The following is a 27256-nucleotide window of genomic DNA, read 5'->3' as shown; positions in this document are numbered from 1 at the left end:
GAACTCACACATGCACTCGTAACACAGTTCCACCCCTCATTCCAAGGACTTCCCACTATAAACCACCACTGTGCAATACTTAATTTTGCATGCAATAACCCAAACTGTAAATCTCTATAGTGACACTAAAGGCATTCTATTCATTTCTAACCTCAATATCAGAAACCTTAAAACTGTTTAATATGAGCAACAGTGATAGTAATATATGTAATATATGACAGAAAGTACAGTAGCATAACAGCTCCTGTTTAAATCTAGCTTATTTTAAGGGATACTCTACCAATTTTACGCACAGAGTATGTTTTGCACTTCTTATGAAAGCAAAAAGTTGTATAAAGTCTTTGGTGGATCCAGAGGGAGTTCCGTGAAGTCTGCTATATCCTCAAGCAATGTCACTTAGCATTTGAGGGTCTGAAGACAAGTTTTAAAATGGAAAAGATCTAAGGGTGTGGAATTAGACAGAAGAGGGCTTTCCAGATCATCGTAGCCTGCTCCTTATCTCTGCTAAAGGCAAAGAGGCCTGAGGCTATGTTAGCCGCTACTAGCATTACACGCCTAAAAGTCTGATCAAACTGACTGAGTTAATGTACGTAAAAGAGGAAGAAGTAACATCAGCAGTGTTACAGTGTTACATCAGTGTTACAGCTCCACAAGATTAAATCAGCGTACTAATCTTTTAAGCATTGAGACCAACCAGTGCTTCTTTTTGTGTGTGAGGATAACGTTAGCCTTTGCAGAGGACAGAAAACGTTGAAACTGATCAATGCAACTTTAGGTTAAATTAGGTCAAACTGATAGGATTATAACAGTGGGACTCAAACAAACATTAACTGAAAAATCAAAGCTGTTGCCGTTTTGTAATGCAACAGATTTCACACCTACTCTCCCTCCATGGAGTAAAACTGACTACGCAGAAGCTGCCAGACATGTTGACAATGATCTCTTTTTAAAATGATGATTTAGTGATGGTACATTTTTAAAGTGCTGCCTTTAGCAAGCTAGAAATGCAAGAAAAGGAAGAAAGCAAAACTCTAGATGTTGCACCTTTTTCCCTTGTGGAAAAGTGTTCTTATCCAAGAAGTCTAAAGGTAGTATTTACCAGATTTTGTCAGCTTGCATCATCAGCTCAGTCCACTAGGAAGCCATGTGGCGTGGCCCTCGAGGGTGTCCAGACATAGGTGTTTATTCAGCATGAAATGAGGTGAAGCCTAAAAATACATGGGGGTCATGAGGGCAGCTGGGCAGGGTTAAATGGTTGGCCCTCCATTCAAAGAGCCACAGAATGAAGAGCGCCGCCTCATTAGCAGCCTGATACGGAAGCAGGTCCATCTGGAATAGCGGGAAGAGCAACGGGAGAGACTGGGACTCAGCACAGAGGGAGAGGGGTCAGAAATAGCTGAAAAATGAACAGACTGACCGCAGTGCACATACACACACAGACACACACAAGAACAGAGCAGAGGTGTGGACTCGAGTCACATGACTTGGACTCGAGTCAGACTCGAGTCATTAATTTTATGACTTTAGACTTGACTTGAAAAAATGTTGTAAGACTTGTGACTTGACTTGGACTTTTACACCAATGACTTGGGACTTGAATTGGACTTGAACCGGTTTACTTGAAAAGACTTGATATTTTACCCCAAATATAAAATTTAACCTGCATATTATATAGAGATTGAAAATGTGACGTCATTCACGGGTAGAACCGCAAAGGATTCTGGGAACTCGTGGCAAGCGGTACTAGCGCACGCAGGCTTTCAATTGAAATCAGTCACACAGCGATAAAAAGAAACACAAAAATGTCAAGAAGCTGTTGTATTATTAACTGCAATAGCCGGTCGCATGACAGCCACGGGAAGCCGACGGGTAAAGAGATCGGTTGTTATCGGATTACGTCGTTGAAGAGAAATTGTTCAGCCATGTTTCCAAAGTAACAAAGAGGCAACGGGTGGCCTGGATTACAGCCATTCAAAGATCAAATATAACGTCCCAGAACACTCCAGCTCACAGGTTAGTCTGCTCCAAGCATTTACACGAAGGTCAGTGTCTTTTAGTACTTAATACGTCATTTTCATAACATAATTGGTGATATAGGTTACAAGCAAGTCTGGCGCTGAACAGAAATTGTCGCGCTATGCTCCTTTGTTTATTGTGCATGAATAGTGAATTGTCCTGACACAATATTGCGTTTCGCTTCTGTTATTATGGTACATTGACAAAAACATATACTTTTATTCACAGGATAAAACAGGTTTTTTGTATCACTAATTGCCCAGTACGATTACAGCATACAATATTATTGTCACTGCTACATTTCTGTGATGCTACCAGAAATTATTTCCACTACTAATTAATTACCGTTGAGCTCAAAGGTTATATTAATAAACGGTTAAGGAATGTGTATTTATGACGACGATTTGTGAGACTGGTAAACTTATGATATGTACGATGGTCTTTACTTTCTACACGGTGCATTTCAAGGTCCTGCACCCATCCGTCGGTAAACTGTACCTGGGCTTGTTGCAGTGACCTGAAGTTACTAAACTTCATGAGTGTATGCACTCACTCCAAGAACCGTATGATTATAAATATGCATATAAATATGCTAAGATGAGATAGCTGACTTCATCTAACTAGCAAATGTTTTCCAGGCTACGTTGGTGATTCAGTTTTTTTTAATATGTATGATATTTTTGTCATGCGATTTTAAAGCCGGTCCTACAACCGCATCCAAGAATAACATGCAGCTTATCTCAGAACTGTCGGTGAAAATTATTCTTGGAGCTAGGTTTAATTGAGCTGCATTTTAAAGAGGTGCAATTTCACAATTTGTGTATATTTTCTAAGTTCACTATTTTGTCATGTGTTGAGAAAAACACAGATTAAAAAATTACATGGTCTAATATTTACATTTAGCATAACTGCAACATTATTTTTTCGTTTTTTTTTTTTAAAGACTCGAAAGGACTTGAAATTCAAAGTTTCAGACTTGTGACTTGACTCGGACTTTTACACCAGTGACTTGAGACTCGACTCTGACTTGCCTGACATTACTTGAGACTTGACTTGAGACTTGAGGATAAAGACTTGAGACTTACTTGAGACTTGCAAAACAATGACTTGGTCCCACCTCTGGAACAGAGAGAAAAAAGACAAAGAAAGTGATAAGAAGCTCAGACACGCTCATTTTCAGTAACTCAAGCACATTTGCACATAAAACATAGGCAATAATAAATTTACTGATTTACTCATTTTTCCAGTCCAGAATATTAAAAATGTGATTGTTTTTTTGTTTGTTTGTTTTTAAAATATTCTAAGCCACACAGTATCATGCAGTTTTCACAAATACTGAATGTGCCTTCCACTGATTTCTCTCTCTGAGTTGTCATGCTTGAATAGGGTCACAGCGGCAATTAATTGTTGCACTTCAGTAAATTGGAGGTCTCATGAGAGACAGCTTTTTAAAAGTGCTATATAAACCTGACGAAGCAGGTGCTTAGATACTAATTGTACTTCTTAATTATAGGTAGAAAAATCCTTGATCTTAGAACATCTTGGAAATGTGTGCTTGCTGCACTGATGAGAACTAATTTTAACTTTCTAAGAATGATAAGGTGAAGATGAGGTGGATATAGTGCTGGCTATCATTACCAACAGCTGTGGTCATTTTGTAACAAGTAGTTTTACAGACTTTTTGTGGAATGACCTGGGATTATCCACAACTACTCGGGAACAGTCCCAAATCACCTATCTCTCTAATCTTCATTCTTCCATTCCCTCAGCATCATCAGTAGTACAGGTACACCAGAGAGTTTACTGTAACTATTACGAGTACAGCAGCAACATTAATTCAACACACACACACACACACACACACACACACACACACACACACACACACACACACACACACACACACTCACCTGCACTACCTTAATCTTGTAAGCTCCACATCCGCCACCCACCAAATGTGGGTGATTTTTTTTTCCTTCCAAACCCTTCAATCACGTTGGCAGATAGCCTTTAATGGGTCTGACAGGACTGGAGCAAAAGCTGCAAGAATTCCAGTATATGCTGTGCAAATTGTGATTTCACACCACAGATTGAGTATAGAAAGAGTATTTGTTTTTCCCACTCCATTTCCATCTTCAGTCTGATACTCTAGCTCATTTGCATGAGGGAAGAGTTTCAGTTTTTCCTAACCAATCACTATAGACCAATATATAGTGAGTCTCAGGTCATCTTAAGTTAACACTGTGAAAATGCTGATATACTGGGTGTGAAAGTCAAATGAAAACAGTCCAATATACAGCCACAGCTCAGGGTTGTTGAAAAGAAGTGAGCTCTGACCAATAGAAATATCACTGTGGCCATAACTGCGAGAGGTGGGTGGATCAATCCAAATATTGATAGCGTCAACTCTGGTATTGGTATCAGAAAAATACTAGTCTGATAGGATTGATACTTTGTTTCTATCCTCTAAGTTCAGTATGTAGTCCACTGAATTATGTTAAATTAAAAACTATACCTCAAGGATACTCTGTGAAAAATGTCTGAACCTTTTTGTGTTGACTGTCACGGCTGTTTTATTTATAGCCTATAGAACATTTAAATAACAGAAGCTGACCCAAAGTGCTTTAGAGACAGACACATTTACATTCCAGCTCTCAAACAAAAGCCCAGGTGAATAGCTGGAAACAGATGAATAGCTTAAAGGTGTGTAATTATGTGGAAAGTAAAAATCACAGTGATTTCGTTGCTATTAAAATGTATTTAGAATTTCCAAATCGATAATATTTCATCACTAAAATCAGGACACACTGGTCTCCCCTACATACGCTGCATTCATAAGTTAAAAGTATTGGTATTGGCAACACTGACCCTGAATTTATTTGGTATCAATCCTGAAATTTACAGTATTACATACCACTGGTAACTGCATATATTTATAGACTTTATGTAAAACATGCACATAACCATCATATCAGTGTCATCTTACAGTTATGGACCACATATTTTGGAAGTAGTGGATTCATCAGTGCTGTCAGGGAGAAAATGATGCAAGGTAATGTGTGTTTTAATCATATGATTCATATAATAATACTGTAGCTGCATGTTTACCGTTATTGTTAGCTTGTCACTTCCACAGCTCCTCCGGCACATTATTGTCTTCAGTTGTGTTTGGCTTCTTCTTTTTCTGCTTTTCTTTTGTTTTGCTTGTCTACTTCCATTGTTTTGTGTGCTTATGCAGAATTTTTCAATTAGCTGGTTTTCTTCAGTTGCAGTGCATCTAAACTCTCAGCCATCATAGTATATAATGTATTAGCATCTTTAAATAAGGCCATAATTAACTTAAACTTCCTATCATTAGTTTACAGGCTTATTCTATTCCATTTGTACATTTACTACAACATAGATGCTTACAGTTTATTTTTCTGGAATTACAATGAGAATTATTAATTCATTGTAGCAAAATGTTGCTCTCCGTTAGTTAGTGACAGATGCACCCTGGCAGAGATTATACATCAGTGATCTTTACAAGACAGACAAAAGCAAAGAGCAAAGAGACACAGGCTGACATGTGGATGTCCTCATATATGCATTCATAAATGCTGATGTAAACAACCATTAGGAAGGACTTTCATTCACTGTAAGGGAAACTGCGTGCGTGTGTGCACACAAATATAAAAATGTGCAAATGCATAGAAAGACAAACAGATGAGATTCTCTCCCACGCCTGTTTGCCACAAAGCAGAAAGCACAGGAAGGAGTGGAGTGCAGTGACATGTTGCAGCAGATGGCTAATCTCCTCCTCTTCATCCTCCTCTTCTCCTCCCATTCCTCTGCCACCTGTGGAGGAGGACACACACTCTCCGAATCCGTCCGCCCTCCCAGAAATCAAGGATGTAGGTCATTTATCATGAAGGGAGCGGGTCACCTCGAATTAAAGTTTCTTGTGAGGGAGTGCATGATTTTTCTCATGCTCTCTGTGCATCACTCTTGATTTTATAAGCCTGAAGGAGGCTGAAAGTCACTGTGACACCAGTGGAGGGTATGCCTTTGCGAGGAAATTATCCCCAAGAATCCAGCGTAAACATCTCTGCTGATCACCCACGTCTCCAATTTCATTTGTTTTTCTAAAGCAAATTAAAATTGCTCATTTTCATCAGAAACTCAGGAGAAATTCAAATCCAGTTTGAACCAGTCGTCTTGCCAGACAGTATTAGCTTAAAATAGAAATGTTTATCATGATGGCGGCCTTTAAAAGTCTTTCTAATGTCTGTTTAATGCAGATGTCTCAGTGCTCTTCTCTTCTCACTCTTTCTTTTTTTTTTTAATGTTTCAGAGTCGGCCACTGCCATGCATCGGCTGATTTGACGTTGTGACAGGCCTTGAGAGGCAAGGATACACAGTGTCCTTATTCTGTCACCTTCCCCCATTGGCTTTGACTGGCCCTAACACTTGCATTCAAGCCCCTACAGCACAGCCAATAAATCACTGTCTTCTGATACAATACAAGAGAAAGTTTGCTCAAGGAGCTCAGCTCAGACGTTATCAGTGTTTGGTCCTGATCTATTTTGGTCCTCTCCTTTTCAGTTGCTGTATGCCTGGCATGAAAGGATAGCTGCGCCAGTGGCTCAAACTGTGATGAAAACTGATGTTCTTTGCTGGATTAACGCTGTGGACGATAATCAAAGAGCTCTTTCTTTTTGTTTCTGGCATTTCATCCACAGATGCTTGCTCTCACCTCTGAGGAATGTGTCCACATGATTATTCACATGATGTGCACACACTTACACATCGTGACCTTTTGTCATGTAACCGAGATGAGAGTGGCACTTCATATTCTATCTCAAGACCATCCCCAGGGAAGCTTTATGGCTGATGGATGTTCCCCCAGGTACATGTGTCCTCCTCAAAGAGTCACCCATTAATCTTTGAGCACTCCCCATCTATGCAATATCATCAGCTCTCACAGCCAACCTCATCATATATGCAGTGACAAATTGGTAGAGCTGTAGAATGACCCAATGTCAATTTACATTGTAATGTATCCATGGATGACTTATGAGACATGAATAAGAAGGAGGCCCACTAGGAGGAAGACACCCAGACTCAAATGGCCTACACTCATACTGTACATGGCATTAGGGCTTTAAAAACAAGCTTGTGTTTCTAACTTTTTGATCATTTATAGCTCCAATGCATTTCTTTTGTTTGCACTTTCCCTGCCCATCTAATATTTTGTGTCTTTGCTGATAGTTTTTGCACTGTTGAAATTAGTTCTTTGTCTCTTTCGAAGAGTCCATTCAGTAATCCATCCATGAATGTATTACAAGGCACATGCTAGTTAAAGTCAGGAGTTGGGCTGCAATGCAGCAAATGAATGAGACCCGGCTGGCATATACCATCAAAATGTCAATACAAAGCTCCTGTGCCGTGATGGATCTGCTCAACTTAAAAGAATGGGTGTCAGATGGAGATGACTGAAGGTGTTTGGAGCTGGAATGTCACCGAGAGAAAACTGGGGAATGGAAATGATTGCATAGGTAGAAATGAAAACCGATTGGATGGCAAAATACGTTTTTGTCAGCAAATCAAGCACTTTTATGCAAATTCGGGCAAGCAATTTTTCATTTATTCACACATCTGTCATCTCAGTCAGACCTCAGACATCAAGCATGCAAAAAAAGGCAGTGTTTGCCAGACAGCGAGGAGCCAAAGGCGACAATTTGCATAGAAAATGGCCACATGCGATTGGCTGAAAGTGATGAATAAACAAATTAGCTAGATCTGAGGTTTAAGGGTTGGACCTTTGCAAAATCAGTCTCTTTGGACAATAGCTAGTTAATACAAGCTGTCAGAACACTCCTGTGTTACTTTGTGAATTTTTCCATTTTTTAAATTTGTGCAGTGGTGTGTAATAGTTTCCTTCAGCTAATCTTTTAACCATCCTAAATATGGCTAATATATCCTTGTCCATATTTAATCAATTCATGGACTGGTCAGAAATTTGCCTTATATCAGAGTTTATAGTAAAATCTGTCAGTCACCTGGCTGTGCTCATTCTGTGGCGGTTCAGCTATAAATGCCAGGATTTTTTCAGATAATGAAATGATCATTTACACTGTCAAACAAGCTGGGCAGACTGTTACTGATTTATCATATAAACAACATCCCCATTGTAAAACTCCATACTACAAAACCCCAACCTGTGAAGTGCTCATGACAGGTGGGAAACATTTATGCTACACAACTGGCATCTATGGGGTATTTCTTCAGTTTTCTCCGGGTACTCTCACTTCCTCCCGCAGTCCAATGAATGCATGGGATTAGGTTGGCTGTGGGCGTGAAGGTGAACATAGACGGTCATGTTATGTCTGTCTGTGTTAGACCTACAAAAGATTGTTAACCTGGCCAGGGTGTACCCTGCCTCTCACCCTATGACTGGATGGTGTATTCATACTATGCACTTAAATTATGTATAACCTGACTGGACTGATACTTGAGCCATAAGTCTATTCTTAGGCACTCATAGTTTCAATTCAGTTCAGTTCAGTTGTATTCATATATAATAATAATATTATATATTTATCACAACAACAGTCATCTCAAGGTGCTTTATATTGCAAGGTAAGGATGCTACAATGATACAGAGAAAACCTTAACAATCAATTGACCCCCTCTGAGCAACCACTTGGTAACAGTGGGAAGGAAAAACCTCCTTTGAACAGGAAGAAACTTCCTGCAGAACCAGACTAAACAAAAACTGTTTAGTTGAGCTAGTTTTCAAAGTAGTCTCCTCATACATCTTCCAAAGCAGCTTCTACTTTTTACCCAGTGGAAGGTGTGAAACTGGAAGTTGTTGACATGATTATTTATTTTGGAGGAAGAGAAGACGCAGAGGACCAAAGCATGCTTTCTGGTTGGGTGGTAAACTGTTTATGTTTGATAGGTCAAAGTAATGTAAGAGGGTACACACGATGCTCTCCACAATGCGGGCCATATGTGAACTGTTTTGCTCCAGGTAGAAAATAGGTAGCCTGATTTCTGGGGACAAATTTACTGTGCAAAATCAATGTTCATGTCAAAAAAAACAACTAGCTCATGCTGCTCTTATCACATGACTGCTGACTCTTTCATTTACTGTGCAACTGCTGTTTGATTAGGACCATTGCAAAGTTGCAGGTGAACTCATACAAGTGATTAGACTTCCAGGGAGCACTTCAAATATAACAGAAGCACTGGAAGTCGTCCATATGTGTGCAAAGAAATGAAAAACTGATTTTTAAATTTAAATCAGGTATGGGTTTTGATTTTTTTAAGAAACTTTTGATCAGACCTTGTATTGCTCCACAGAAAATTAACTCTTATAGGAGCACGCAGCATTACCCCGCTGTACTCAAATCTTTGCTTTTCAGCTTTGCAAACAGTTTAAGATCTTCTGAGAGCACAACAACAATGCTGTTGTTAAATTGAGAACTATAGCCTTTTAATCCCTTTACACTTGTGAATTTTTAATGTGAAAGTAGCAGAAGATCCAATTTGCACTTGAACAACAATTAGGAAAAAGAGAGCTGAACAAATGTACATTTATTGAGGTCAGCTTGGTTTTTATTTTACTCTAGAGAAATTTAGAGACGATTTCTGTGGGGCTTGGGGCAGAGGGGATCCGCCTTCGTTTTAAAAGTGAAAACATTAGATAACCCTGGAGATCAGGGAGCCTGTTCCATCTGGTTAACGCTGCAGCTCAGAAGCTTTAGAGTTTGTTTTGTGTCAGCAAGGTTGAAAGAGCAGCTCAGCGGGAGAGAAAGACAGAGGCCAAGAGGGAGAAAGTAGAAAGAGGTGGGAGAAGGGGAGGCCTGGGTCAAGTCCTCAAAGCGCCGGACTGTTCTACTTAAAAATCTTTAAATAGGGTGATTCACTAGAATGCTTTGCTCTCATCTGTCTCTGCTCTTGTTGCAGCATCCTGGGATAAACCGGAGGCTGAGCATCAAGAGGAAAGTGGGTTGGGGGATGAACAGCAGGGCAGGTCATGTCATCACTAAAGGAGCAAATCAGATGTACCCAAACAGCCCGCGGGGATCAATAAAGGTTCTTCATTAGAGGATCACCGTCCTGAAAAAAGGACACAAATCCTGATAAACAACCGCCATACATAAAACATAAGCAAAGTCAAAGCAATAAGATAATGGATGCTGGGGAGACAGAATCGCTTTGGCAGCCAAACTCCATTTGTGTGTTCAGCAAGCTCGTTTACCTTCCTTCTGAATTCTTCCTGATTTCCCACTGTAGCTGATTGCCTCTAATTTCAGCCAAGCATCTGGGGAAGTGGATTCATCGGGGAACAAAGAAAGGAGACGACTGGTCTTTGGATAGGGGAATGCCAGCTAAATGATCTCCAGTGGACGTAGGCTTAAATGGCGACGCGGAACGCTCCTCTAGCTGAAGCTCATTACCCGCCTCTCAATCCCCCAAAGACCTGGCTCAGCTTCACACTGAGCACTTTCCTGCCAGGAGGAGGGTGATTACAACATTTTGCTCGACAAAGAGCTCCCTTCCCCCTCACTTTTCTCATCGTTTCCTGTCTTCTTCCTCTCCCTCCCTTTTTCTCAGTGGTCACCCCCTTTACTGCCTTGTTTCTTTCAGGCTCCCTTTCTCCTGCACCTCACAGGCACCCCAGGCGATTCATACTGACTGATTAGTCTTTTTATCCTGCCTATGATTACAACACTTAGAGACAGGAGCCTGTGAATGGTACAGGAGAATGTTTATTTGCTGGCAGACAATAGTGAATAAGCAGAATTATGAATCACACGTCGTCATGTAATCTAGACAACAACAATATTGGCAACAACAACAACACAAAAGTGTATGGAAATCAAAAGCAGTTTGAAAGTGAATCACAGGAGAGCCACATAATGGCAAGCAGATGGGATAAACACTGATGTATGCACAGGGTATCATCCAGCCAAGGAGGAGCGGAGGCCTACGCATTTCTCTGCCAAGGCTCGATGTACTCGAGACCCAGATGGGCAAAGATGTCCTTTTCAGTTGTAGCTGCCAGGAACTCTTTCTAGAGAGAGGACACACAAACACAAAGTCAGTGACTTGTGCAGGAATTTGTCTCTAAGTCACCAGTGCAGATCCGTGGATTCTCAACTTGAAGTTTCGCCATTCCACAAAATGTTCGTGCCTTGCGCTCACAGCCTCAACTGTGCTTGTATTTCAACTCATATCTCCACCACAAGCTGTCTTTCGATTTAAGATTTTATTCGCCTAGTGTGTGCCAAAGCTCAGACATGCTGTGATTCTGCAGATTTACATTTGAGCATCCACCTCCCTTCTAAACCCATAAAACCCCAACCTTGCTCTAAGTGATTGCTCTCTTCAGCAGATGAGTATTTTCCCTGGCAAATCACAACAGGGCTATTAACTACTGGCCATCTACCAGCGCCATGTGATGGGTTATGTCTTTATAGGAGTGGTGACAAGGCCTGACTCACCTTGGGTTCGAGACAGCCTGGAGAGAGAGGGGGCTGTGATTCTGACACGTTCTGCCCTCAAGTGCTAAACTGGACCTGACACGTTGCTGAGAGATGGCGGAAAAATCAAGAGCAAGTCAGCTCCCACAGCCAGCCAAAGGCAGAGATAACTGAGAGCAGCAAGTAGGAAGTGAAGAGAAGGGAAAACACTATAAGGCACAGCTCCCTTTATAATGGCTCGTTATTTATAATGCAAATGACACGTTTGGGTGGATTTTTTCAACTTGCAGTTTTTGCCATCATTTCTCTCAGGAATGGTTTCTTTGTTCAGCAAAGTTTAAAATGAAACAAGCAGTTTAAATAGATCACCTTAGCCACTCTATTTGGAAGTTAAAGTGTCAGTGTGCACATTGGAAAACTGTGATTACCCAACTGTCAAATAATGCACTAAAAAAAGTATACCAATGTTTTTGCCTTTCACTGATCTACAGTATAAATTTTCAGAAGTGGTTTGCAGTCTATGATCCTCAGCTAACCATAGACTGCAAGTAAGATATGTGGAGTCGCTTCAATTTTATTTATTTAGCACCAAATCACAACAACAGTCACCTTAAGAAAAAGACCGTACAATAATACAGAGAAAACCCCAAGAATCAGACGACTCCCTATGAGCAAGCACTTGGCAACAGTGTGAAAAAAAAACTTATTTTCAAGAGGAAGAAACTTCCAGCAAAACCATACTCAACATCTATCTGCTGCCAACCTCCAGTTAAAGGGGAAATATGCAGATTCCCCAACCATATGACATTGCTGGAGGTTAGTGGCAGTTGCCAGGTGAAATTAGAGGCAAAGAGCATGCTACATCAAAAACTTTGTGCACCATGGCAAATACGTTCCCTTTGACTCTCTGAGCTGTAGTGAAACTACAGGGTGAAAATCAGAAATTAAAAGTGGAAGCTGTGCCCTTCTGCTGAAAAGATGTGTGTGCTGTATGCAAACTACAGGTGGCCAAAGTGATTGCAGAGGTTGTTGATGCTGTACCTTTATTGTAACCAGTTTTACGCCAGTGACTGCCAGCAATCTCCAGCAACCACTCTCCAACTGGCTGCAGATTTTATTCCCTATCAACCAGTGGTTACCGGGGATCACTGACAAGTCTAGGCCTGCATAAATGGGACATTAGCAATTGATTTCACAGTGACTACCAGCAACCATTTGTATCCAGTTTGGGAAGTTTTTTCTGTCATGACCTGTAGTTTCAGATGGTGCTAAGCCTGTGCAACTAAAACCTAAGACACCACAGCACCAACTTTACATTCACAGACTGGAGGCTTGTCATGTTGAGCCATACTCTGAATTATCCATCTTTTTGGCTCTAACTTCAGATGAATGTCTGAGACTATGAACTCATCAGCAGTGACTGAGCCTGACGGTAAAATAAAATAATGTAGCTGTTTCTGTGATGGATGAAGTTTGCATCACCTGTCTTTTCGTGCATTCAACAAAATAAAAGTAATGTCCATTCCCCGAAAGTTATAGACCCCTCAATCGCCGTCCTCCTCCCTTCACACAGACCAAAATCAGCAGATTTTACTGCAAGCGCACAAGAAAAAAGACACATTTTCTCTTTTTAGTCATTTTTTTAGTCATTTGTCATTTTTTAGTCAGGTTGGAGCATCTATTATCCTCTGACATCTTTAGTTCCTTGTGTTGTTGGTCTTGATGTTGCAGTACCTTGGGGATGATTGAAAAAAAATGGGCAAAACAAGTCCAGATTCAATAATCATGTTTCCTAAAATTAGATTAATATCTGTGGCTAGTCTCTTCAGTAGCACTCATTTTTTCTCTTGCACAACACATTTAATCAGCACTGTCCAAAGAAATATTATCTCTCTTTCCCAAATAAAAGTGTGCTGTTGGTGAAACTGTATTACATTTCAGTAAAGCTATCCTGAGGCCCATTAACCAGTCCACCATTGCCTGTATTTTTCACTGTTCTCATAACCCTGAGCCCATTTATTGCTCTAACCACTCAAAACACATGAAATGCAGACGCACATCGCTGCAGTTTATGATGTGGCAAGCTATAGTGTATTAAACATACAGCTGATAAAAACTTAGAGGCAGGAGAAGAAAAGAGAGAACAAAGGAGAGTGTCACGGTCCGCTGTGACAGACCGTGTGGAGAGTGCGTGGAGGACTCAGGTGCGGACACGAGTGACACGGGAGTAAACTTTAAACAAAAGCGAGCCTTTTATTGTGGCTGGTAACGCAAGAGAAACAAACAAGAATAAGGGCAGCTCAAAAGCAATAACTAAACAGAAACCTAAACTGGGAATGAACTAAGGTAAGGCAATGAATACAACAGACCGGGCATGGAAACATGGAGGGTGGGAACACAGACGATGCGACACAGACTGTATGAAACACAGAGACTAAATACACATGAGGGATGATCAGGGGAAGTGGATGCACACGGGGAACACAGGTGACACTGATAATCATAACAAGACACGGCAGGAGTGAACGTAACACTGATGGGAGATGGGCAAAGTAAAGCAGGAAGTACACAGAGGTTCAAACAGGAGGAGAGAGAGCACGGGGAGAACGCAGACATAACGGGCTGGGGAAAACATAGAATAAAACACAAAGAGAGACGAGGGCTCATAAATACACAGAGGGGCACACAGGGGGTAAGAGTCACGAAGGGAAAACACATAAGGAACAACGTAACAGATCAACCCAGGAAGCATGGCCTAAATAAAGAACAAAATACAAAAATACATGAAAACTAAGAATACTGGGCCCACATGGCCCAGGACCATGACAGGAGAGTGCTGAACAAAGCCAATGTGATTTGAAGTAAATACATATTTCTAACAACACATGGCAGGATTTATTGTCGAGAGGAAACAGAGGACAACTTGAAAGATCCGACTAAAGGAGAAAACACAAGACACAGATGAGATTCTCAACATTATCATTTTAGCCACTGTGCTGGATCAGGGCTAAAGCTGCACTGTCCACTTTTCTCAGTTCCTACAATCCTTACACGCCCTCAGGGAGACGTTGCTTTATTTACTTACCACAACACAGTGTGGTTCTCAGAGAGAAATCCACAAGCCTCGTGCACCTCTGGGTTCTTCCATTTGAGCAAGAAAAAGGAAATAATACTTGAAATGGCAAGCTTTATTCCAGAGCTGCTTGATGGACAAAAAAGGAACTTGGAGTTGAAGAACAGAGAAGCAGTTAATTAGAAAGAGAGGTTATCTGTCTGAGGCACTCATGTTGTCAGTGACTGGCAAGCCATCAGCACCACAAGCCAAAATGGCACCGGTGTATGTTACTGCGAGCCAGTGTCCTTGACTTAATAAGGCGCTAATCAGCTACATGTTTCTCTGTCGGCCGCGTAATGACATCCCTCATGGATGTGAGAGTATATCAGCTCCTGCAAAACATCTGCCCCTTCTCTGCTGCCCGTCATCCTCTCTCTGCCACCCGTCCCACTGCTTGATGGATGGAGCTGATGGATATGGCTGCCTGCCCTACTCCGGCCTTACTCAACTGACACATCAAAGAGAGAAAGGGAGACCGAGAGACACTGAGACAAAGAGACGAGAGGGAAAACTTGGATAGCTGTTCACACCTACCCAGCCAGCAAGCATCCAAAGGACAGAATCATGAAGGAAGCTCAATATCACTCCGAACTGGCACAATAGTCTCACCACTGAAAAATCAAAAACCTCCACAGCTACAACATACCAGCAGTAAAATATTCAAAGTTAGGGACATCCAATAACTTTACCTCATCAAGTGAACTCATTTGCATATGCTCTAAAATGTGTACTTCATCTTGTTTGCTTAAAACCAGATGTGGTGAGTAATAAAGTACAAATATTAGGTTAGAATCTCCAGGTATCTGAACTTTACTTGAATATTTATATTAACTTTTCAGTTTTACTTCCTATATTTTCAGACAAATATCTGTACTTTCTACTCTTTACATTTTTACAACAAGCTTGTTACTTTACATTCAACACATTTGATGGAAGTCATTTTTCCGGACTATTGTGCACTTTAAAAACATCAAATCGATTGAACCTAAATGGAGGGAACAATAATATATAAAAGACAATCCTATTGGTGTATCCATTATCAGGGCTTATTACGCATGACTGACATAAAAGACACAGAGATGAAAGAGACACAGAATACCTAATTTATACATTATTTATTGCACTATGGAGCTGATGGAGTTGAAATGGGCCGGAATGATCCGGAATAAACGAAGCTTTTTCAAACGGCTCAACAAATATCAGCAAACAAACAAACGGGTTATGTGCAGTTTGTGTATGCTAGCTAAAGCCATAGCTGTTGTATTTCACAGGGAGAGAAGAAAATGAGACATAAATTCATTCAGCGATGGAGAAAGAGGAAAATCGTTTGTTTTTAAAGGTAAAGACTGCTCAGTCACATTTTATAGACTGGAAGTTTAAAGCATGCATAAAATTTCTGATTTCATTTTAGAGTTTACTTTTTATCATATACAGTAATGGATCAGTACGTGATGTGTTGTAGACGGTTTTTTCATATTGTGAAACATCCTGAAAAACAAATTGAAGTCTGAAAAGTTTTGAAAAGTGAATATTTTACAGCTGGATGAAAATACAACACAGGCTACACTGGTCACCTTTCAGTACTGTGCTGAAGTTTAGAGACTATTTTAGACTGGTGTAGAGAAGCTGTGGTGTGATCATGATCAGTGTTTGGTTTCAATGGTTACAGACACCAATTTGAATTTAAGATGATAATTAGATAAACTCAATGAATTCCACCTTTATACTAGCTTCATATTGTCTAGCAGTGATTAATTAGCCACAATAGCTGTAGCATCTGCCTATATCTTGCTGAATTTCTTTACACAAAGTGCAGGAGTACAGCTCACCTATCACAGCCTGTACACACACAAAAAAAAATCTATTAAAGCACACAATAGAAATTATTGTGGCCCATTTCTAAGTGATTTCTTTCCCCACACAACACTAGTACTATACAACCATTCTTACGGATCCCACACCTGCCAAATCTCACTTTAACCTTTGACTATTCTTATTTTCCTGTTTGGTGTGAAGCCAAAGTCATCCAGTATAAAGTATCTACATTACAGGCAACAGTAAATGGAGCTTTCTTTTGTATTTCCTTTTAGTTTTTCTTAGCTTGTATTCTCCCCATTAGAATTATATTAAGAGCTTAAATAAGATCGTATTCTTTTATTATTATTTATTATATTAATTTAACTTGAGAGCCAGTTAGCTTTGCAGAAAGATAGATGGTAGAAATATTATCCGAAGCACCATCTGTAAAACAGGCTCCGTCATCATTTGTGGCTCCATTTCAGCCAGTAGTGTTGGGGATCTTGTCAAACTTGATCGAATTTTGAATGTGAAAAAGTACAATCAGGTTTGATTCATCATGTAACACCATATGGAAAGTTTCTGACTGGCAACGGCTTCGTTTTTCAGCATCACAATGATCCCAAACACAGCATCAGTGGAGTAAACGCAAACCTAGATAGAAAACACACAGTCACTGTCAGCCATGGATTGGCCTCCCTTGACGAGGACGTCAAGACTAACAATGTGGTATCATGTTGACAGATAACACAACAAAAGGCAGCCAACAATCAGAGAAGAGCTTTGAATGTCCTTGAAGAAGCCTGGAGAACTATTATTAAAGACTACTTAAAGAAATGACGAGAAAGCTGCCAGAGCGAGCTCAGTCTGTTTTGAAGAATAAAGCTAATTGGAATTGTGTAAGCTCTGTGTTTGCCTGATATAGTGTGTTTTCATGTATGTTTATGCATATTTCAATAAATCACTTGTTTCCCATTTTTCTAGTAAAAGAAATGAAAGGTGGCCTAAGACATTTGCACAGTGCTCTACATCAAACCCTTTATGAATGAAGCCCCTGCTGCTCATCTTTCCTAACGCTTTTTGATTAACACAAGAATCAAGAGTTAGTGAAGTGGAACTACATGAGTTCAGTCTCATACGGAGCGACTGTATGTCAAAGCAGTCCAGCTGCCAGACCATAATGAGTTTGAATGGAATTTAAAATAATACATGTTGGAGTTCAACGTAGATCCTGCAAGAGCTGGACCTGCTTATAGAAATAAAGCTTTTACTACTTAACTACCAGTTCCTTTCAGCTTCAGCCTATTTGAGCTCACTGAAAATTTACTACCACGTTTTAGTTTCTGTGCTTATTTGAGTGAGGCAGCAAGTTGGTTCTTTAAAAAAAGAAAAGTGCGGTTTGCTTCACCAAAAAATACAAAACCAGGTCCCTGTCACAGTTCGGCTGTGTGGCAGGCAGGAGAAGGACCCAAACGCAAACTCACAGAGTCAAAAGTTAAACTCAAAAAACACAGCTTTATTGCTGGCGTGGAGTGGGACACGAAAAACAATACAAAATAACCTAAACTGGGAAAAACTAAAGCACAAGGAGCCACAGGGAAAAATCACACAGCTATGATGGAGGACGCAACACTGACAAAGAGAAACATGGGGCTTAAATACACTGAGGGATAACGAGGGGGAATGAGCCACAGGAGGAGAGCACAGCTGAGAGTAATTAAGCAGGACGAGGCAAGGGAAGCAAAACTAGAAACATTAACATAGAACAGACTGTGAAAGTAAAACAGGAAACACACTGACGGAACTCAAGACATGTGGACTTAACAGACTGGGGGAGACAGAACATAGGGATCTGAAACATGGAACAGAAAGGCACAGTAGATCAACATGAACATAACAACGTCACAGGGGAAGAGTAAAACTGAACACGATGAACACAGAAACACCAGACCTCTTCACAATAAAAACAGGAAACATAATGAGACGTAGACATGACAACCCAAACTTCACAATGTAAGACACAGACATGAAACACATGAAAAGCAGGGGAGATTTACCATAGTTGGAAACACGAGGGGGAAATAATAAGAACTAGAAACACTTAAGCATGATAACAAATGAACTTAGGAACCTGAAGGGCTTACATAAACTAAAACATCAAAATGAACTAAAACTCAAAACACTGGGTCATAAGACCCAGGATCGTGACAGTCCCAAAAAAGCTGATGTTGGATAACCATAAGGCCAGAAAGTTGCATCTAGAGGAGTTATAGTTGAATGTGTAAACAGTGTGTAAACAAGCCACAGCTTTTAAACCAAACCCTTTACAGGCATTATCATGTCAGTGTTTCACAGCTTGTTGAGCCACTTGACAAAAAATATTTGATGCAGACATAAAATGTTTCATAGTGCAGGTGTTGATTGTTGCACCCAGTGCTTGGTCAGCCACTGATGGCTGTTCAGCTAGCAATGTCAGCTATTAGGACATGCAATTAAGAACTTAAATCATAAATAACAATTTAATATGTGGGAAATTGTCTTACCTAACTCTACTCTATTAGACGGAAAAATAGCTTTAAAAAAACAGAAGAGAACTGAGCTAAAGGTCATGCAGACAAGTATGCAAACACGACCTGAAATCTATGCAAATTCACCCACGTTGTATAAGCCCTTTAGTAGGGGAAATGTATCTGAACAAAACTTGACAGTGCTGTCATCTCACTTTCAGTACTGACTGTCTGCTCAGCCGCAGGAGCAATGACCATGTATCAAGAACACGAGTGTGGAGGTCAGACTGAATGGCAGACACAGACAAAGCTTTCAAAAGCATCCGTTTCACCATGTTGTATTTTCACGGCTCTAATGGTACAATGAGCACATTCAGAGTAAAGAATTTAATGTGTGAGTCCATCAACCTTTGAATAAAGAGTACAAGGATTCCATCACAGAAAGCACACTCAAAGGGCAGAAAGGAAGAGGACGGCTTCCCCCCCCCCCCCCCCCCCGCATAAATTTAAGATTATGAAATCAACTAATGTTCTCAGTCTGCTTTTTTTTTTTTTTATTTGCACTTTCGTCTTTTCTCTGACAGTTAGAAATAGTTAGAAATAGATCACTGTATTGCCAAGAGATCAAGAAAAAAAAACTATGATTGCCTCTAAGTTAATTTGTCTTTATTGCAGCACAAGGGAAAGGGCTGACAGGGGCAGAAAAAGTGGGAAGTCGATTACGCTCCTGTGTCTGCCTCCCCCAACGATCCGCACACCCACACTTCCCCTGTGCTCCGGTCTGCAAGAGCTCAGTGCACAGGACAGCCTGAGCAACCAAAGAGGGCACAGACACCTCACTAATCACACCAGCAATTAGTGCAAGCATCATAAAGCACCGCTGCCTATAAAACAGCTATTGAGTTTAGTGTTATCGTCATTACCCATCCTTCCCCGGCTTGCTAATCAGCTCGTGCACTGGGCAGAGAGGCAGACGGGTAGAAAATAATAAATTCCTAATCAGAAACAATGGGACTCTCACTCGACGTCCCTGGTGTTATGGCTCTCTGCTCCCGTGGAGGAGTAAACATTTGCAAATCAAAGTTATTTAGTTGATTAGGCTGCCCAAAGGCAATGAAAAGACACATCAAAGAGTCTGAAAGAAGTGTTGGATAAGATTTTTTTTTTCTGTGCACTGACAATGTTGCAAAGCAGCAGCAGTTTGACACTTTAAAAATTATATTTCCATTTGCCTATTTTGCCACTGATTATAGGAAGTAGCAATGACAGTTTCTAACAAATGTTTGCACAATGCTACACTTGAGCACTATTGTGTCTTGCTCAGCATGAATGCAAGATAAATCATTAGTCAGCACATTTAACGTCTGCCCAATTTTATGGATAGCGTAACCCATTTAAAACAAGCTTCAAACATTCTCAAGTGCCTGTATGCAGAAAAATCCACATGAACAGTGCCGACATACTATATGCATGAAAGTGATATAATGTTAAGACCCCGTTTTAAGATGACTGAAAGCTTTTCTACTCTTTTTTTTTTTTGCTTTAACATGTCATTATGAAGTAAATGTTGTTTGCATTGCAATGAAATAATAACACCATCGGCCTCTAGACAGGGTCTCTGTGAGCCTTGCTTTCATTACACAATTCTGTCTGCCACCAGAAACAAAATCCATCCTTCCATTTTCTTCTGCTTATCCAATTCACATTTGCGGGAGGGCTGGAGCCTATTCCAGCTGGAAAAATCAATAGCGCAGCCAAACTAGGAAGAGGGAGATGTTTGATTTTCTTGGTAGTTATGCACAGGTAGCTGAAATGGAGACTGGGTGACGAACTGAAGGAATTGCTAAAAAAAACCCAAAATATCCCTGCTGTTGGACGAGGCAAAGAAGGCTAAAAGGGAGACTCACAATAACCTAAAGCAAAAACAAGCATGACGATTTTATAGTATAAGTTGTACAGATAGTATTCACACCCAGAATTCAGCTGGCACATAGCACAAGCGAGTTATAAAACCTGTCTATTTATCCTCCTACTTACAAGCAGGCATTTTAATATGCTGCAGATACTTCAGTGGGCATGATTTCCTTCAGCAAATGTCATAGCAGTATTCCAAATATTTGCCTTTAACATTACGGAAGATGACTGAATACTTATGTACAGTAATGTGCTCGCAGATGTACTGGCAAAAGGCAACGAATGAGAAAAAAATCCAAAAATATGCAAAAGTTATGAATGCAGTACAAACAAAAGCCTGACTAGGAACACAAGTAAATGTGAGAATGTTCAAAGACAATCTGGTAATGTAAATTATTTTCTTAGCCGCAGAGGCAACATGCTTAGTCATAGAAAATCCTTTGTTTTTCTATGCTACAGTTAGCATATTAAATCTAAATTAAAAAATACTTCACCTCTAATTAAAGTCACACTAAGCTCATGAGTACAATTCAGTGATTTGCAATATTTAAAAAAAAATAAACAGCAGCTTTTCTTGCACTTCTCGAGCCACAATGAGGCGTACCAGGAAACCAGTTTGTCAGTTTTGAATTTGCTTAGCATAGAGACTGCATAGAAACTAGTGATCACTACGGAAAGACGCACCTGACCAATTGGTAAGTGGATGCTGGAGATTGCTGGTAGTTGCTAGCTAAATGTGGTCGTAAAAACTTTTATGGAGCTGCACTGATAAAAGAAGATTCCCACGTTCACTCGTAGTCTCTATGCAAGATGCTGACTTCTCTATGATTACTCACCACCACTGAGCGGTATTGAAATAAATAAAATATTGAAATAAATAAAAGAAAATAAAATAAAAAAGTAAATCTAACGCAAACTGGAAACAGTATCCTTCACCTTCAAACTAAAAGTCGCATCTTTTGAAGGATTTTGTGGTGATGGTAAGCTAAAACCTTTATTTTGAAGGTAAATATTCTGCAAGCGACCATAACAATCACAAAGACATTTTTGTTACACTAACCTATTTTTGGCTATCTGCAAACCTTCAGCAACCACTCTCCAACCAGTCAGGGAATACACATTTTTTCCTGGTGACTGCAGATTGGCAAAGGGTGTCTGACTAGTCTGTGCTACTGAGGTCTTAGTTATTGACAACCAAACTGTTTAGATAGGTTAGAGAAAAAATTATGTTTATATGAGATCAGAGAAGTGACACTATAGTGTGATGCCAAGGGGATCTTGCTCAAGGGTCCTAGGAAGGGAGATTGAGCTCATGCAACTGCCTGAGTGATAGGTTTGACGCCTATGTCTGACATATGTTGGGCCTTAATTTTCTTTCTTTGCTCTTTTCTTCTGTCCAGTATCTACTGTCAGTTTGCCCCTCGACATTTGTTAGGCACTGAAAATATCATGCACAGCTAAACCCAACAAAGCCAAGCCACATGTGAATCACATTTAAAATATTATTTTTCTTTTACACACAAATAATAATAACACTGCTGGCCATCTAATAGTATTTTAAAACAACCTTTGCACTCCTTGATGTTTATTTGCTGCCAGGCATGTCATTTCCATTTGCTCCATAACCACTGACACGAAGTTCATCACTTGGCAGGTGTCTTGTGGATTGTAGGAGATTTCTCCCACAACTGTACAAATTTGCAGCTCCTGTAATTGTAGCTTGACTCATCCTCATGTGGACCCAAACAGAAACCTCTTCTAATGATAACAATAAATTAAGTTTTTCTGCTCCACTGAAGCCCATAAATAATTAATTGGTTTGTTGACGAGGGGATGGTTTAGCATGACCAATTTGCTTCCTGCTACAGACAGTGTGATCAGATGCTGCTGACTCAGCAATCCGCTCATTCTGGTCAATTAGAAACAGCACATTAGCAAAATATGAGCTTTGTTTAGAATGTTTTTATGACACATTTTCTCACTGATAGGAGCCGAGAGCTCAGGAATCATTTCATTGGGCACTACACTGAAAAAATGGAATGTTATATAAGCAGAGAACATCTGAAGGTTAGACATGCTTTTTATTTGTTTTTGTTTCTAATGTCTCTGTAAAGCACTTTGAATCACCTTGTTGCTGAATTGTGCTATACAAATAAATTTGCCTTGCCTTGCCTTGCCTTGCCTTGCCATGTAAGCATCTCTATACCTAATCACAGTTTTGGACATGCATCCAAGCCATCTTTGCTTATATTATGCACTGCCAATATTACACTTTATTGGGTATCATGTTGTTGTCTTCTGCTGCTATAACCCATCAGCTACTCATTGGATATTTTTTGGACTGTTCTCTTTAGATTCTAGAGATGGTTGTGCAGGAGAATCCAAGTTGATCAGGGATGTCTGAATTACCCAGACCAGCCAGTCTGGCACCAGCTGCAAAGAAAATCACTTGAATCCTATTCTGATGCTCATTTTAAACTTCACTGTGTTGTCTTGACCATGTCTACATGCCTAAATGCATTTAGTTGCTCCCATGTGACTGGTTCTTTAGACATTTAGGTTAACATAACAACAGTACCTAATGATGTGGGCAGTGAGTGTAGAGTACAATGCAAGTATTGAGCTATTTGTCCTCTCTTTATTTTTCAGTTCAAAGGCAGCGGCAGACCTTTCTAAAAGTGGTCTTGTAGTTCTCCATGCTTTCTGAAGATCCTTCAAAGTTCATCTTTGGAAGCTACTTAAAGATATTACAAGAAAAGCTCGCCTAAGAGACTTCAAGCTGTGTTGAAGAATATGGTCATATCATATCTGAAGCTCATTAGAACTGTACAAATGTCATACTGGTTTTCCATTTATTTTTGTGGGTTTCAATAAATCACTGCAGCTATTTCCCTTTTTCCTAAAAAGGAAAAGAGGGGCATCTCAAGACTTGTGCACAGTACTCTATATTTTACTAATATCATACTATTATTACTGCACACTCACCCCCTTTATACTGAAAGAAAACCTGAAATAAAATTGAGTTGGACTGTTGAGTGTTGGGTAATTATTCACTGTGATTAACCCTAGTGCCTGATTCTGGATGCGGTGAGACCAAATAAATCAGGCATGAGGGCACACGGGGTTCTGTTTTTATAACAGCGCACTGCCGTGTGCATTTTTCCCAGATGCCCATTGCTGTATTTTGTTAATAGAACTCATTTTTTTATTTTGGGAAATCATTGTGGTGGTAAATGTAGCACTGGAGAGTCAAAGGTGTGCAATATTGTGTGTCAGTCATAATCATGCAGTGCAGGGTAATTTGGATGTCAGAGCCTTGAATCGTGCGCTTCCGGAGAATCAGAGTTTCATGAAAGTGAAGGCAGCCATTTTCTATTATTTTCATGGCTTTAGTCTGCATATCAATTGATTCTAACAAACAACATGTTTAATTCTACAGCACTTCATCATCCAATGCAGAGCTATGCATCATGACGCCCAGAGTTAACAGGCTGTCGAGCCATCCTTCGTCTTGCAGCTCATGTACAGTTTCCTACTCTTCTCTTGGGATCTGAGAACATGTAGCCAAATATGTTATCTCCTCTAAAAGTGGTTTGATTTAAAGTACCATATATGTACCTCAGAGTCCCATTGGGAGAATCATTTATGGCAGTGAGTCTTTTGTGCTAGAGTTTTACTCCATTACAAAACTGCCTCAGTGCGATTGATCAAAGCAGACTCCTTTTAAAAGCAATGAAAGCGTTCTTATTTGACATGTTGAATTCAATGCACGGCCGGATTAATGGATTCCTCCTCATCACACCCTGGTTCTAATACAGTGTCATTGTTCCCAAAAGGTGACAAAAAAAAATCAGTCACCACATCCTGTTTCCTACATCATTACACATGTGGAGCTCTGGAGGAACTGTAGCTTGTCATCTTTGCTTTGCCCCCCCATATTTTGTCCAAGTGTTGGTTCTGCACACAGAAAATGCATCACCTCTGAGCAGGAGGACTCTGATCAACAAACAGTGCTCAGAATAGCTCCTAAATAACCCTTCATGAACTTGGTACAGGCTGAATCATCACATTACATCTACTGACAACAGAGTTGCTTAACACTTTTTACATAAATTTCTAAGCCTTGTTTTTCAAACCCTTGCACTTATATCACCATTCAGTGCACTTTACAATGTACACTGGCACCTAAACACATCGCAGCCTATAATACCAGAACATTTATGTCTTTCAATTCAGTCAGTAGATTTTTTTTTTTTACCTGTTACGTTTGTTCTTTACAAACCAGCTCCATCTGGAGCAAACATCTGAAAGTAAGTGACACTTTCTCTCAAGCAGGCAGCAATGCACAGCTTTATCAGACATGGAAAGTTAACCAGATGTGCGAAACCATTCAGTCCATCTGCACCCTTGAAACTTTTTTCTTTTCTTGTGGCATTTTGTTTGAAAAAATGTATATTGTACAAAGCGTAAATAGAATCTTTGCACGGTTCATTCTAGTTCGTTCACAAGTCATAAATGGGCTAATTGCTGCCTCAATGGGAAAATAATGAACACTACAACTGAAATCAAACAGGATAAGTTAACCTCAACTCTTTTCTAATGACTTGTAGTCATTAGCAATAGCAGACAATCTGTAGCGCGGTGGGGCATTTGTGGAAGCAACCTTACTGACGACAAACAGTTTGCAGTAACAGCAAAAGGTGTTTTTAACCTGTCCTGTTATAATTTCAATAACAACAGTAGCCTTCACTTAATGACTGTGCTCTCAAAAGTCAGCACAGCTTGGGTCAAAGTTCAGCTAATTTGAATAGATGGTTTCGCTGCTCACACGTAGACTTGACCCTGGCACAACCACAACAGATAATATACGCAATTAGCTAACTACCCCGGCTGAAAGTAAAGCCTGGACTACATAACACTGCCGTCTACATCAGTCTTTTAAAGTGACAGCATGCTGTGATTCAGTTATTCAGATATAGATCACTTGTATATTAACATTCCCAATTTAGATATACCCACGGCACTGACATAACAAGACAGAGTGCATGAGTAATATTGTAGTACGTTGTGCAATTTTTGACAGTAAATCAAAGCAAGATTAAAGTTGGGATTTCTTTTGGGGTTTTTTTTTACCACGGTAAGTTTATTTTGATCATTCACAAAGTCATCCTACATGTAAATTTAGGGTAAGCAAATTTTTACTTTCATCATTCTGTCACATTGCCGCTATTATAGCACAGCGAATGCACTTAACTCTTGTTTGAAAACACTTGCATGTGATGCTGCAGGTATGTGATAAACTACAAGCGGGACCATGAGAGGGAGACTGGCATCAGGTGTCTCATGTTCTTGCCGTAAAGAGCGTTCTCTTGAAGAACGGTGTATTTTAGCGAGCTGAACAATTCCAGATGCTGGAGAGACACATGCACAGTCTGAGAGAGTCTATTAATGTGAGGCACGCGTCGGGACTTAATGCTCCGTTGGATGTGATGCAAAAATGGTACAAGGTTACGAAAAGTAACCGCGGTGCACATTCAGACTGCAACTGACATGATTACATGCTATCGGAGTGCATGTCTAGAAGGGGTTGGAGCTGACAGTAACTCAGCCACTAGTGTGGAGCTCCACTGCAGATTCATTTAGTGATAATTGAGATTCAGCAAAGCCACTTTACTGTGAAAAATATGTTTATACATATCATATATGACGCTGTTGTGCAGTGAATCCTCCCACACTTTTTACCACAAGACAAGGCTAGAGCATCCCAGTGACTTTTTACTCAAGTGTCCGTGTAAATAAATCATCGGGTAAACTGAAACGAGAGCCTGGATGGAAGGGTGCCTGCACCACCGCAAGGGCTGTGTCAATTAATGTTAGATGACAAGCAGACAAGGTCCAACACCAGGCCTTCCTGAAACCTACTGCCATTCACTTTCATCAATAATGGACGAGGATCTGTCTCTTGAGTGAGCCAGCACATCCTGGATCAGCTCTCTCATTATTTTCTCTTTTTTTGTCCCCTTGTTCCATCTTCCAAGTTTACAGAGCAACTCATTTCTTCTCTTTGTGTAATTCCAGGAAAATAGTTTGCAGGTTGCAGGATTCAGGGATAATAGCCTTCTATTGAATTTTTTTTTCCTTTTTTTTTTTTTTAGTAATGCAAAACACAGCCTCAATAGAATCTATAAATACTTCCCATCCTTTTTTCCACCAATTAAGCGCTGGTAACAGGCACTGTGTGGGTGGATGGGAGGCTGGAGAAGTGGAGGCAGATGTACACTGGTGTGGTGGTGATGGTGAAAAGGGTGCCAGGGGGAGAGAGGTAAGAGAATTAAAATGCAGTAAGTGAACAGATAATATTCATGCAATTATCCTGGATGTACTTTTCTTCTTTTAGAAATGCTCCTTCCTCTAAACATGTCCATCACTCGTTT

At 40.2% G+C, this 27256-nt stretch overlaps 1 protein-coding gene across 1 annotated transcript in view; it reads right to left on the bottom strand.

Annotated features, from left to right (window-relative positions):
* Positions 1 to 10808: 10808 nt before the first annotated feature.
* dntt (deoxynucleotidyltransferase, terminal) overlaps positions 10809 to 27256 on the bottom strand; it is a 104274-nt gene continuing 87826 nt past the window's right edge. The window contains exon 11 of the mRNA XM_085297557.1: positions 10809 to 11080. Within this exon, the coding sequence (XP_085153683.1) occupies positions 10994 to 11080 (87 nt within the window). The 3' untranslated portion in view covers positions 10809 to 10993. The remainder of the gene's footprint in view (positions 11081 to 27256) is intronic.

This window comes from Mchenga conophoros, linkage group LG13 (assembly GCF_057382185.1).
Source record: "Mchenga conophoros isolate Kocher_MC1m ecotype Shallow Benthic linkage group LG13, M_conophoros_male_GT1.1, whole genome shotgun sequence".
Lineage (NCBI taxonomy): Eukaryota > Metazoa > Chordata > Actinopteri > Cichliformes > Cichlidae > Mchenga > Mchenga conophoros.
This window is presented reverse-complemented; position numbering and strand designations above follow the sequence as displayed.